Source organism: Geotrypetes seraphini, chromosome 10 (genome assembly GCF_902459505.1).
Source record: "Geotrypetes seraphini chromosome 10, aGeoSer1.1, whole genome shotgun sequence".
NCBI classification, from domain to species: domain Eukaryota; kingdom Metazoa; phylum Chordata; class Amphibia; order Gymnophiona; family Dermophiidae; genus Geotrypetes; species Geotrypetes seraphini.
Genome location: NC_047093.1, coordinates 67,134,727 through 67,148,593, shown reverse-complemented (window position 1 = coordinate 67,148,593; position 13,867 = coordinate 67,134,727). Strand labels below are relative to the sequence as shown.

General features: G+C 44.9%; 1 protein-coding gene across 3 annotated transcripts in view; it reads right to left on the bottom strand.

Moving 5' to 3' along the window:
* LOC117367481 (carboxyl-terminal PDZ ligand of neuronal nitric oxide synthase protein-like) overlaps positions 1-13,867 on the bottom strand; it is a 153,895-nt gene that overhangs the window by 67,231 nt on the left and 72,797 nt on the right. For all 3 annotated transcript variants that reach the window (XM_033960050.1, XM_033960048.1, XM_033960049.1), the window contains 2 exons: positions 6,791-6,899; positions 4,654-4,795 (listed from right to left, as the gene is read on the bottom strand). In XM_033960050.1, the coding sequence (XP_033815941.1) occupies positions 4,654-4,795; positions 6,791-6,899 (251 nt within the window). The remainder of the gene's footprint in view (positions 1-4,653; positions 4,796-6,790; positions 6,900-13,867) is intronic.

Sequence of the window (13,867 nt, the reverse complement as noted above, 5' to 3'; positions counted from 1 at the left end):
TACTGCAATTTGTCGGGAAGGCAGATCTGTCGCTTGTTGCCACTGAGATGCCAGGGTCCACTGAGGAATGCGAAGGTGAAGGCTGGCAAAAGGAGTCACATGAACCGTAGCAGTCATGTGGCTGAGAAGAACCATCATTTGACACACAGAAATCGATGGAAGGAGAGACACCTGATGACAAAGGCGAAGGAGGGTATCTCGACGTGTCGGAGGCAGAAATGCTCTCAGCTGGACAGTGTCTAGAGTGGCTCCGATGAACTGAAGAGACTGAGATGGGGTCAACTGGGATTTGGGAAAGTTGATTTCGAACCCTAGACTCTGGAGGAACACAATAGTCTGTTGGGTCGCTGCAATAACCCCTTGAGAAGAGGGAGCTTTGATAAGCCAGTCGTCCAGGTACGGAAAAACCTGAAGACCCTGAGAACGAAGAGCCGCAGCCACTACCACCAGACATTTCATAAAAACTCTGGGGGAGGAGGCGAGTCCGAAAGGAAGAACTCTGTACTGTAGATGAAGATTCCCCACCTTGAATCGAAGGTATTGACGAGAGGCCGGATGAATGGGGATATGAGTGTAAGCCTCTTTGAGATCCAAGCTCCTTGATCCATGAAGGAGTACAAGGTCGGCAATGAGAGCATGAAAAATTTCTCTTTGACCAGAAATTTGTTGAGGGCTCTGAGATCCAGAATGGGTCGCAAGTCCCCCGTCTTCTTTGGAACCAGAAAGTAACGGGAATAGAAACCCCGGTTCTGCTGGGAGAGAGGAATCTCCTCGACAGCTCGAAGGCGAAGGATAACCTGAGCTTCCTGGAGGAGAAGGGGAAGTTGCGAGGACCTGGAAAGACACTCTCTTGGAGGGTGATCTGGAGGAGCCTGAAGCAGGCACAGAGAATGGTCAGAACCCAGAGATCCGAAGTGATGTTTTCCCACTAGGAACAAAAATGGGAAAGATGACCTCCAATGGGTAGAAGAGAATTCAGATGCAGGGAGGTTGGAATGCTCAAGCTAGGAACGTCAAAAAGACTGAGCAGGCTTGGTGGTCGCAGGAGTTTGAGCCTTCTGCTGACGCTGATGTTGCTGAGGACGTCTAGGAGGAGGTCTAGGGAAAGCCGGCATCGTTTTCTTGGGATAACGATGTTGTGGTTATTTATAAGCCCGAGCAGGAGGAGTCTTGGGATTGGGTCGAATCAGAGAAGCAAAAGAGCGCTCATGTTCTGAGAGGCGCTTGGTGGCAATTTCAATGGAGTCAAAGAGTTCATTCCCCTGACAGGGCAAGTTTGCAAGACGATCCTGTAGATTTGAATCCATGTCAACTATGCACAACCAGGCAAGGCGATGCATGCCAACTGCAAAGGTGGAGACTCTGAAGGAAAGTTTGAAAGCATCACAGGATGCTTGTGACATGAAAAGCCTCAATTGCGAAAGAGTTTGGAGGATTTGTTTAAACTCTTGAAGACGTGGCTTGAACAGGTCCGGATAGAAGGAAGGCAGCAGCTTCAGAAAATGATTGAAGTAGGTGGTGAAAACATAGTTGTAGTTGAGAATCCTGTTAGCCATCATGGAGTTTTGGTACAATCGACGACCAAACTTATCCATAGTCCGACCCTCCCTGCCAGGTGGAACAACAGCAGAAAGTTTAGATGGATGAGCTTTCTTCAGAGAGGACTCCACCACCAAAAGACTGATGGGATAATTGAGACTCCAATTTAGAAGGAATGGCCATGATGGAATAAGGAGTTTCCATGTTCCTCATGAAGGTTTTCTTAAGGACTGGGGTCGTTGGCAACCTCAAGGTCTCCTTTGGGAGGATGTGGCAGCTCCATGTCAGCCAAGTATTCTGGAGTGTATTTGGAGTCCGAGTGTAAATCCAAATAAAGGGCCTGCCCCATATCAACGACAAATTTGGCGAACAAAGAGGACTTCGAGGCCGAAGCATCCTCGGGGGAGGCAGAACGAGACCGAGGAACCACCGAGTAGGACGGAGAAGCCTCCCGAGAATATTGAGACAAAGGCACCGATTCCAAATGCACTGTGATGGAAGAAGCCTTACTGCCTGTCTGAGGTGGAGTTAAGAAGTGTTTGCGCTTCAAACTTCTCGATGGTGAGGTCCTCAGGGTTTGAGGCATGGAATGCATCGAGGCAGGAGGAGACGAGTCCCGTAAAAGAGGCCTCGATGGAGAGGTCCCCGATTTGGATGGTCTCGGAGATAAAGTCGTTGAGGTACCCCGATGATGAGACCGATGTTGCAATGTAGAAGGCTCGGGATGCAGCGAAGAGACAAGCTTCGGATCCTTATGAAACTTTGAAGGAAGGTGCTTCGAATGTTTCGATCGATGTTTCACCCGAGGCAACGGAGACATCAAGGGAGGTTCCGGCAAAAAGTCAGTGGAGGAAAGACGAGAAGGCTTCCGAGACCTGCCTCGAGGCGGCTTCACAGGAGGCTCAGACTGCTGCCTAGGCTGGTCCACAGGGAGCAGGGTCGAGGACGGAACCAGTTGAGCCACTATCGAGGAAATTTGAGTGGTTAAGATAGACTTCAACATATCCTCAAACATGGACACCGAGACAAAAGGATCAGGTCTCGTAGGTGCAACAATGTGCTCCAAGGAGGACGACCTCGAAGATGAGTATTCCCAAGACTTGGAGGCACGCTTAGGTGGAGGTCTCGAGGAGGCAGACAAACCCGGGGGTACGGATTGCATAGCCTGAGACTCTGGAGGCTTCTTAGGTACGGCACCTGAAAAAGAGGCAGGAGACTTACCCACAGGAGCAGACTTCAAGGAAGGAGCCGACGAGGCCTTCAAGACCGAAGACGCCAAGGTCTTCGAGGTTGAGGCCGGTGCCGGAGTGGAGGATGAGGTCTTTAACCCCGAGGCGACCCCCGAAGTCGAGGCCTTCGAGACCGAAGTTTTCCCCGAGGTCGAGGCTGAGGTCTTGTCGGACTCCATAACCCCAAAAAGCTGGACAAATTGGTCACAACGACGACGGAAAGCTCGAGGTTGTAGGGTCAGACAGCGAAAACAATCTTCAAGGCGATGACTTGCCCCTAAACAAACCATACACCGACTATGAGGGTCGGTGATGGAAATTGTCCGACCGCACTGGTAACAACGTTTAAACCTGGTGAGAGGCCGGGACATAGAAAAAATAAAGTCCGTACCGAGTAAGGTAAAGGGTTGGGCCTAGGCCCAAAGCCCTCGCACCCCACGGCGAACAACCAAGAAAATAATTGTTGTTTTTTTTTTAATAGAACAGCAACCAAATCAAAAATCAAGCCGCGGTGAAGAGAAGGCACAACGCTGCTGAGCTAAGACGAACAGGTCTTCTCAGCTCCACGGAAAACGTTGAACTGAGGATCCTCACAGGAGATGCACCTCCTAGTTCGGGCAGGAAGGCACGTGCGCATGCGCGATGCAGCACTCAGAAGCTCTTAAAGATCTTCAAGCAAGTCTGCTTTCGAGGCTGTCCGCTGCGGGGCTCCGTCGGTGACGTCACCCATGTGTGAGAATATGCTGCCTGCTTGTCCTGGGATAAAGGAGGGATCCCTCCCGTCTTCTGTGCTGGCCAACTCTTGACAATTTTTTTTGCCACCCTCCCGCCTCCTCTGCGTATCTTTTTGAATCCCTGGTGGTCCAGCAGTGTATCAGGCAGGAGCGAGCTTCCTGTGCTCCTGTCCCGCGTTGAGCCCCTCCTTGAATGGCTGCCTCGAGTTCTCACAGCCCAGTGGTGTACCAGGCTTGAGAGAGCTTTTGTGCTTCTGCTCAGTGCTGAGCCGTTCGCTGAATGGCTGCCATTAGAACTTGTGACCCAACAGGTCATACGGCAGGCTTTGTGGAGGCCTGCAGGACATCGGGAGAAAGGGGGGATAGGATACAGGGCAGGGAGTTGAGACAGGGTGCAGAGCCTGACAGAGAGTAAGGGGGGACAAGGTGGAGAGCCAGACAGGAAGGGAGAGGGGCTGGGATCAGAACTGGGCAGGGAAGGAGAAGGCTAGGTGCAGAGCCTGGCAGGGGAGGGAGTGAGGGGGCTGGGCGGGTAGGACACAGATTCTGGCAGGGCAATTGAATATTATTAATCCCCCCCATTTTCCTCCTTTTTTGGGGGGGGGAAGGGTACCTCTTCTTATACTCTGATCGACTTATATTCGAGTTTATACGGTAAATATAATTTAGACCAGGAGAAAAAAAATCCTAAAAATTGTACATACTGTATAGTCAGTGATGATTGACAGTCTTATACATGTCCAGCATAGAATTCCAAAATATTGGGTAAAGGCCCAAAACCTATGAGAATGTAAATTCAAAATCACAGATAAGGTTAATATCCCACAACTAAAAGTTGTGTCGTGTTGTTGAGAGGAAAGGTCTCAGAATTCCTGCTTCGATCAATAAATGATCATTGAGGTAACCATGCAGGTGGAATTTTCTTTCATCGACCAAAACCTCTCTAGTTTTGGTCGATGAAAGAAAATTCCACCTGCATGGTTACCTCAATGATCATTTATTGATTGAAACAGGAATTCTGAGACCTTTCCTCTCAACAATACGACACAACTTTTAGTTGTGGGGCAGCATTGAATACAGACATATGGAATATGCTATGGAAAACACAAAACTAATTTTGTGTGTATGTGGGTGTGTGAATTGTTTGTTACCTTCCAGGTGCTGCTCTTCCAAAGACTTATCACTGGCCCCATCTGCCTGTCCATCAGCGTTCTGTTGAGCATGCTGCAAACTCATCTTATGACACACCTCAAAGGCCTGCCCTACTGTCCGGACAATCCGCATGGCCTGGCTCTGCAATCAAACCAAAAGTATTTTAAGACTGAACACAATCCCCCTAATTCTATTAACCAAGATGCACAATTTGACACTTAGAATGCAAAGTTGCATGTACAAGTTCTAGAATACCACCAATTACATATGTAACTTGTTAAATTAGATGTTAACTGGCTTAAAAAAAATGATTGGCATTAACTGGAGATAATCAAATTTAATCTGTTAATCAAAAGCCAGAATCAATATAAAATCCATTTGCTGATATATACACAACACACAAATTTACCTTGAGGGGGCAGCAGTCAGCCATTTTTTTTCTCTGGAATAGCACAGGATAACTGAGCAGTTACCTTTCAGTATTTTGAATCAGAGATTTTATTGCTATATAATTTTGGATAACGATGGTAATGGTTTAAGAGGGCAAATTGGTGGCTACATAGGTGTTTGTGTGTCTTATAAAATACTCAAATTTGCTTTGGTCTGGATACCTATAAAATACTAGCATAAAAGCAGCTGGAATCGTGCTTATGTTGAAGGTGCAGACTGCTATACCTTTTCTTGAGATGGTGTAAACATCCATGTCTAGAATAGCATTATACCTAACTGCTGTCAGGTATGCAACTGATTACTCTGTAAACTGCATTTACAAGGGCTGGGCACAACCTGACTTGCCCACGCATCTCCCAGAGCCATGCCCCCTTGCAGTTGCACAGTATGGAGTTTATGCACCCAAATTTGTTTAACTTGTAACTATTTTTAAATTATTATAGTATCAGTATAAAGCATAGTTAATAGGAACAGGCAGCTTCAGTTTAGACTTGAAGGGCTAGATTCACTAACCTGCCCGAATCGGAACAATCCGTTTCTGATTCGGCCAGATCCAATTGATTCACAAATCAGTCATATTCAAATGGAGGCGATCGGAGGAACGCCCCCATTTGCGAGCAAGGATCACAAATGTGTGATCCCCACTCATGCGCAGACCCCGACAGTAGTGACAGGAGAAACAGCCTCCTGTCACTGCTGTCAGGGCTCTGCCCAGATCTCTTCTGCCTGCTCACCCCGTCACTGGCTCCCCCGACTCTCCTGCTCTCTGCCGCCCTTCCCCGCAGTGCGAGTCCATGGTTTTAAAGCGGGGCTGCACTGAGGGGAACGGCGGCAGAGAGCAGGAGAGTCGGGGAAGCCTGAGAGAATAGCCCACCCACCGGCCTGACCTCCCCCCCCTGAAAACACAAGTTGGGAGCTAGGAGGGGTGCTCAGTCCCTCCTGCTTCATTGGCCTCCCTCCTGCCACAGGCCCCATCGGCTCAATCGCCATACCCACAACCGGCCCAACCCAGGCCGGGCCCTGCCCACCTGCCCCGCGTACCTTACGAATGTTGGGAGTAGGAGGGTTGCCCGGTCCCTCCTGCTCCTTAGGCCTCGATCCTCTTCGGGAGCAGGAGGAAGCGCAGATCTTGCGAGGGGGGGGGGGCGGGGGGGCATTCGCGGGCAGGGGTGTAATGCCGGTTTGAGTGGGGGGGGGGAGGGGGATGGAGCAGCACCGGTGACCTGGGGCGTGAGGAGGAGGTGGAACGAATCAAAGCGAATTTCCCTTACTTCCTATGGGGAAACTCGCTTTGATATACGAGCAATTTGGTTTACGAGCATGCTTCTGGAATGAATTATGCTCGTAACCAAGGTTCCACTGTATTTCCCACATTTCTCTAGTTCCACTAACTTAAAGGCAGAAGAAACAAAAAAGTGTCAGCATCCACATTTCCTGCTTGAAAGTAATATTTCTGAGGCTTATCAACATTTTGACAGACCATCCTTCAAAACCGAGGTAGTATACAAATCAATATACAATTTGGGGTAAGAAAGAAACATCCATACAAAACAAACACAAGAGCAAAAGAGAAGAGAGCAAAGGGCTTTCTAAAACAGAAAATGAACACAAGGAAAGTCAGGGTAGGTAACTGGACAGGCCTAAATGGTCAGCAGACAAAGCAACTATGTAAAGATATCAACCAACCTTCTTTTTAGATTTGAACACATTGCATCTGAATGTGTTGCTCGCACTATCCCTTGCAATGTAACTGAAAATTTTAAGGTCTTGTGAATCATGAGATACATAAAATATTCTACGGGGGGGAAAAAAAGAAGAGAGAATTAGAAACATACACATACTTTATGCTGCATTTCTCCAGAAACAGGAAAAACCCAAATAGGAGAAATATATACCTACATTACTTGTAGGCCAAACCTTGCACTTGAATAACCAACTCTATAAAACCTGTGAGGAGTAAGGGGGATTAAAATTTACCATACCCAGAGTTCTCCATACTTAAATCTCTATAAACCCTCAAAAGAGCAAACAAATAAAACACACACAGAGAAAAGAGCAAACAAATACACACTTTTTACGTGAAAAGACATTCATGTTTTAAGTAACATAGGCTGGGCAACACAAAAAGTCCACAAGACTGAAAACAGAACTTGCTAAATAAAGTAAAAGCAGATTTATTGTGAAATAAAGCCTGATGTGGCCACGGTTTGCCTTCGGCCTGCATCAGAGGTGAACATAAAAAATATTAAATGCAGTATTATACCCTGTTTCTTTATCATTTTAGGATATTGGGCATAAGCTCAAATACTCTCATTTTTCACCATAGAGAAACAGTATAACAACGTTTCTCTTATGTTGGGTTTTATGTCCTTATTTGTGATGTGACAAGCTCTATTTTTTTTGTCTTACACACTACAGAATGGACGGCTCATAAGAAAATAAGAATAGCCATACTTGGTCAGACCAATGGTCCATCTAGCCCAGTACCCTGTTTCCACAGTGGCCAATCCAGGTCACAAGCACCTGGCAAAACCCCACTTTGTAGCAACATTCCATGCTACTAATCCCAGGGCAAGCACTGGCTTTTCCCTTGTCTATCTCAAATAGCAGACTATGGACTTTTCAGCCAGGAAATTGTCCAAACCTTTTTTAAACCCATCCACATTAACTGATGCTCAAAATGCATAGATTTGCATACCGCTGGAGACTTCTTTCTCAAGGCAATATCTTATTGCAATGCAACATTCGGTTCTCAGACAATGATTAAGCAGCCTGGGCATTAATTATGGCACATATATGTATTTAATTAAATCATATTTATTGCTTGCCTTTTTTAAAGATGCCTTAAGGCAAGGTACAAGCACTGCATTATGGATCGCCATTTAGAGATGGAACTTTTGATCATCCTCTCAAGAGCGAAGATAAATTATTGTAAGAGATCTTGGAGAAATCACAAGTGTCAGAAAACCAGACAAAGGCTGGACACCATAGGAATGCTAATAAAGGCTGTTAGTTGCATATGATTTCTGATACGCTCTAACAGCAAGCAACAAGGAAATGGTAGCAGAGCACCAGTTCTGCTGATGCAGCAGTTGATAGCAATTAAAATTTAACTTTTTTTTTTTGGGCACGCCTGCCAGAGAAAAGCAGCCAACCAGAACTTTGTGACAACAAAGAAAGCACGCAGAACTAACCCTTAGGGATTCTTATTGAGCAAAAGCTACAAGCTTAGATGAATCTCATTAAAAAGATGGTTAACAAATCCCAATAACTAAGTAAGAGAGAGCAACTAGAAAACCATTTTGTGATAGGTTAACGAACCTCTTGAAACAAAGGGAGATCACTGCTGGGCTCCTTTTACAGATAGGTTTTTCCTGAGAAGGCTCCAAATGCTTTTCAGCAGTGGTCTCAAACTCATACCATTTGCAGGGCCACATTTTGGATTTGTAGGTACTTGGAGGGCCTCAGAAAAAAATAGTTAATGTCTTATTAAAGAAATGATAATTTTGCATGAGGTAAAACTATGGTTTATAAATCTTTCCTTTTGGCTAAGGCCCTCTTTTACTAAGGTGGGCTAACCAATTAGCGCGTGTTAAACACTAATGCGTGCATGTTAGTCTATGGAAGCATTAGCATTTAGCGTGTGGTAATCGGTTAGCGTGCCTTAGTAAAAGAGGGGGTAAGTCTTAATAATAATATTGTCATTTATGGCTAAAGAGACATATGATCAAGAAACTGTTTTATTTTACTTTTGTGATGATGATAAACATACCGAGGGCCTCAAAATAGTACCTGGCAGGCCGCATGTGGCCTCTGGGCTGCGAGTTTGAGACCACTGCTTTGTAGGGTGAGAGACATAGGGAAAGGCAGGGTATAATGTTGTTGGTTTTTAAAAAATAAAGACAGACATTGAAAGTAAGTGACACCAAACACACAGTGTTAGCTTTACTTACTTAGGGACCCTTTTACTAAAGCTATACTATACACACTAAATACTGCCCACGGGCCTTGTATCACATCATTGTTATCAGAATTTAGGGGCCCTTCCACTAAAGGGCATTAAATTTTGGATTTACCATATTACGTGGGATGTTAACACATGGCAAGCTCAAAATTAATGCCGCATCAGTAAGGAACCTGGAAGCACTTCATGCACGGCAACCGCCAAACGCTTTTCCTATCCACTCTGCCTATGCTACACCTTCTGACAGAAAAATTCTAAACATAAAAATTGGGTAATAGGCAGTTTAATATGTGGAAAACAGTCGTAAAAGAGCTCCTTGATTTGCCCATTTCCAACGTTACCTCATTTGATTGTATTTTATACTAACGTGTGGTCATTTTACTACTGTTATGCTATAACAGAACAGGGTCCTTTTGCTAAGCTTCGCTGACCCCCCACTTCATGCGCTCATAATAATAATAATAACAACTTTATTCTTCTATACCGCCATAGTCGAAAGACTTCTAGGCGGTTCACATTCGAAGAAGGCTGAACAATCAGCGAAATACAGGATGTAAGAAGAGAGGGTTACATAAGAATTAGGTAAAGGAACAGCAAAGAACAGCGAAATTGCATTGAGGTAGAAGAGAGGGAGAAAATATCCTGTGGCAATTTTGTGATTTGTAGGCAAAAACCGCAAGCTAATATTTTTTTATTTTAGTGCAGAGGGCTTGTGTCTGATCTCGTCAATTAGCACAACTACATTACCGCATTAGTGAATGGCCATTAAATGTAAAACAATGGTCATTGTACTGCACAATAAAAATGGCCTTAGCATTGGGGGGGGGCCCCACAAAGGCTTGCTAAGGCCACTTAATACCCCAGTGTTAGTTGTTTGTCCAGCTATACCTGTTCTACACTGTCTTGGCTGAGAATCTCTTCTCAACAGTAGTTTAGATTCATAGACTAAACCGCCGAATACAAAGGTGTGCGCCGACAACTGAGCGCAAGACGGAAGCGCGCGCCAAAGAAAAAGAGTGTTTTTAGGGGCTCCGACGGGGGGTTTTGTTGGGGAACCCCCCCACTTTACTTAATACAGATCGCGGCGGCGTTGTGGGGGGTTTGGGAGGTTGTAACCGCCCTCATTATACTGGAAACTTAACTGTTTCCCTGTTTTTTAGGTAAAAAGTGAAGTTTTCAGTAAAATGTGGGGGGTTACAACCCCCCAAACCCCCCACAAAGCCCCCACAACGTGGCGCAATCTGTATAAAGTAAAGTGGGGGGATTCCCCCCACACTTCCCGGAGCCCTTTAAAACAGTCATTTTCTTCGGCGCGCGCCTCCACGTTGCGCTCAATTGTTTGCGCGCGCCTTTGTCCCGGCACGCTTTTGACCTGACACCGTAGTTTATACCCAAATAAATTTTAGTAAATCTTAAAAAAATAAAATGTGGTGCTTAGGATTGGAAAAGAGAAACTGGCTCTCTACCTCAGCCTGCATTACTGACTCAGATCCGAAATTGGTATGCTGGTAGTATGATTGATCCCCAGAAGGCAAATCTGGGACGTGGCCTGAAGATATCCCAGCAGGAATTCCTGGCTCCAGGAAAACCTTTAGCTATTATTAAGGTATTGTATAGAGAAGGGTAGGAGAGAAACTGCTGGATGATGATGCAGCAGCTGGTCACAATCCAGAATTATCTGATCCTGAGCCCTAGATTCCTAGAACCCACCCCCTTTTCCTTGTTTCATTTATTGAATGGACAAATAAAGATCTGAATACCGCGTTTCCCCCAAAATAAGACCTAGCATGATTTTCAGGGTAGGTCTTAATATAAGCCCTACCCCACAAAAATAAGCCCTAGTCATTAGCAGAAGCACTTCCTCCCACCCCTGCGCCTCCAGCTGACCCTTCCATCTCTCCCTCCCATCTTAACATCAACCACGAGACCGAAATGCCTGGTAACAAATGGCATGAGAAGGCAGCGATGCAGCCTGTGCTGCCGTTTGTTACCAGGTATTTTGGTCTCGCGGTCAGGGCTCAGATGTGAGGGAGACATGAAAGGGTCAATGAGGGGGGGTGCCGCGGCGGGGGGGATGAGAGGGATAGAAGCTTCAAGGGTTCTACTGCACAGGGGAATGGGAGGGAGGGAGTGATAGAAAGATACTGCACAATGGAATGGGTGAGATGGGAGGAAAGATGCTGCACATGTGGGGGAGAGAAAAGAAATAGGAAGAATTGGGGTGGAGGAAAGGAAGGGAGAGATGATCATTGTACATGAACAAAAATAATACCTACCCCGAAAATAAGACCTAGTGCCTTTTTTGGGCCCAAAATTAATAAGACAGTGTCTTATTTTCGGGGAAACACGGTAAACATTTCTTAGTTTAAGTCTGAAGTTGCACTGGTGTATCTTTTTGGGGACAATAATACTATAATATTTACATGAATGGTTACCTCATTCCAGGAGAACATGCCTAGGGGAACATCCCTAGATCCAGAAGGTCCATCAGAATTAGCACCGCCTAGTGGCTTGGTCAAAGGCATCTGTCTCAATAGCAGACTATAAAAACTTTTTCTCCAGAAACTTTCCCAGACCTTTAAAGCCAGCTAAGCAAACAACATCAGCTGGCAAGCTCCAAAAGCTTAATTATTCTTTGAGTGAAAAAATAATTTCCGTTTATTTGTTTCACTGAGTGTCCCCTAGTCCCCGTTTCCTTCTCTAAGTTACTCTAACTAGATCTAAAAGACACAGATTTGTAGTTCAATGAAACAAGCTTTTTTAAGCTGAAAAAAATTCTGTCAATGGCATCTAAACTGAGACATGCAAATGTGCACCCAGTTATATAATAGGGTCAGTTATACATGTAATATTTAATTATTATTTATTTAAGCATTTATATACCACTTATAGCCTAAGTGGTTTACATTCAGGTACTCTATCTAATGTACCTGGGGCAATGGGGGATTAAATGACTTGCTCAGGGTCACAATCACCCTGATCCTGATGGGATTTGAACCTCCAACCTCAGGTATAATTAACTAATTAGAGTCTAATCAGTACTTAAATGGCAATATGTACCAATAATTGGTGTTAGCACAAATTTGCACTAGTTAGCAATTACCTCTTCTGTGAATGCTCTCCCAGAAGAGGTAATTGCGGAATCCACCATTCTAGGGTTTAAGGGTAAGTTAGATGTACACCTCCTTATCATGCTCTCCTCTTCCTAGCAAGGCTTCAGAAAATTAGTAAAAATGAAACTGTTCAACCAATTTGTCACCTAAGAATTTGTTGTTCATTATCTCTCGTATTCTGTATCCAATTCATAGCTATGTCGCTGACTGTCCAGCTCTTCTTATTTGTATTTGCTTTCAGTGTACTTTTATTCATCGACTTTATACTGTAACTTATCGCTGACTGTCCAGCGCCTCTTGTTGTAAACCGCCTCGAACTACCATGGCTTTGGCGGTATATAAGAAAATAAATTATTATTATTATTATTATGAGTGGCTTAAGGTGACATAGGTAAGGGTACAGGGTACACCTGGCGGGGCCTCCGCGTGTGCAGATCACCGGACTTGATGGACCTAGGGTCTGTTCCGGAGATGGCACTTCTTATGTTCTTATGTTAATTGCACTCATAACTGACCTCTGCCCCTGTTCTTTAAACACAGTGCCTAAGTTTTCTCGTGCAAAGGTGGTGTTAACATGGAAGGGGAGGGGGAATGGGATTATTATTGGGGTGGGATCTATTCCAATATGCAATAGATAGAATAGTTGCATTTATGCACCAACCATAGACATGGTGTAATATAGAAAAATAGAAACACGACGGCAGATAAAGGCCAAATGGCCCATCTAGTCTGCCATTCGCAGTAATCATTATCTCTTTCTCTCTCCGAGAGATCCCACGTGCCTATCCCAGGCCCATTTGAATTCAGTGCCTATCCCAGTCTCTGTCTCCACCACTTCTTCTGGGAGACTGTTCCATGCATCTACGACCCTTTCTGTAACAAAGTATTTCCTTAGATTACTCTGGAGCCTATCACCCCTTAACTTCATCCTATGCCCTCTTATTGCAGAGTTTCCTTTCAATTGAAAGTGACTCGACTCATACGCATTTATATTACATAGGTATTTAAACGTCTCTATCACATCTCCCTCTCCCGCCTTTCCTCCAAAGTACTGTATACAGATTGAGATCTTTAAGTCTGTCCCCATATGCCTTGTGATAAGACCACATACCATTTTAGTAGCCTTCTCTGGACCAACTCCATCCTTTTTATATCTTTTTGAAGGTGCCGCCTCCAGAATTGTACACAATATTCTAAATGAGGTCTCACCAAAAAGGCATCAATACCTCTTTTTTCCTACTGGCCCATACCTCGCCCTATGCAACCAAGCATCCTTCTAGCTTTCACCGTCACCTTTTCAACCTGTTTGGCCACCTTAAGATCATCACATATAATCACACCCAAGTCCCGCTCTTCTGTCATGCACATAAGTTTTTCACCCCCTAAACTGTACCATTGCCTCTGGTTTTTGCAGCTCAAATACATGACCTTGCATTTCTTAGCATTAAATTTTAGCTGCCAAATTTCAGACCATTCTTCAAGCTTCGCAAGGTCTTTCTTCATGTTATTCACACCATTTGGCAAGTCTACCCTATTGCAGATCTTGGTATCATCTGCTAAGAGGCAAATCTTACCCGACAACCCTTCAGCAATATTGTTTATAAAAATGTTAAAAAGAACAGAGGTACACCACTGGTAACATCCCTTTCCTGAGAGTGATCTCCATTGATCACTACCCTCTGTTGC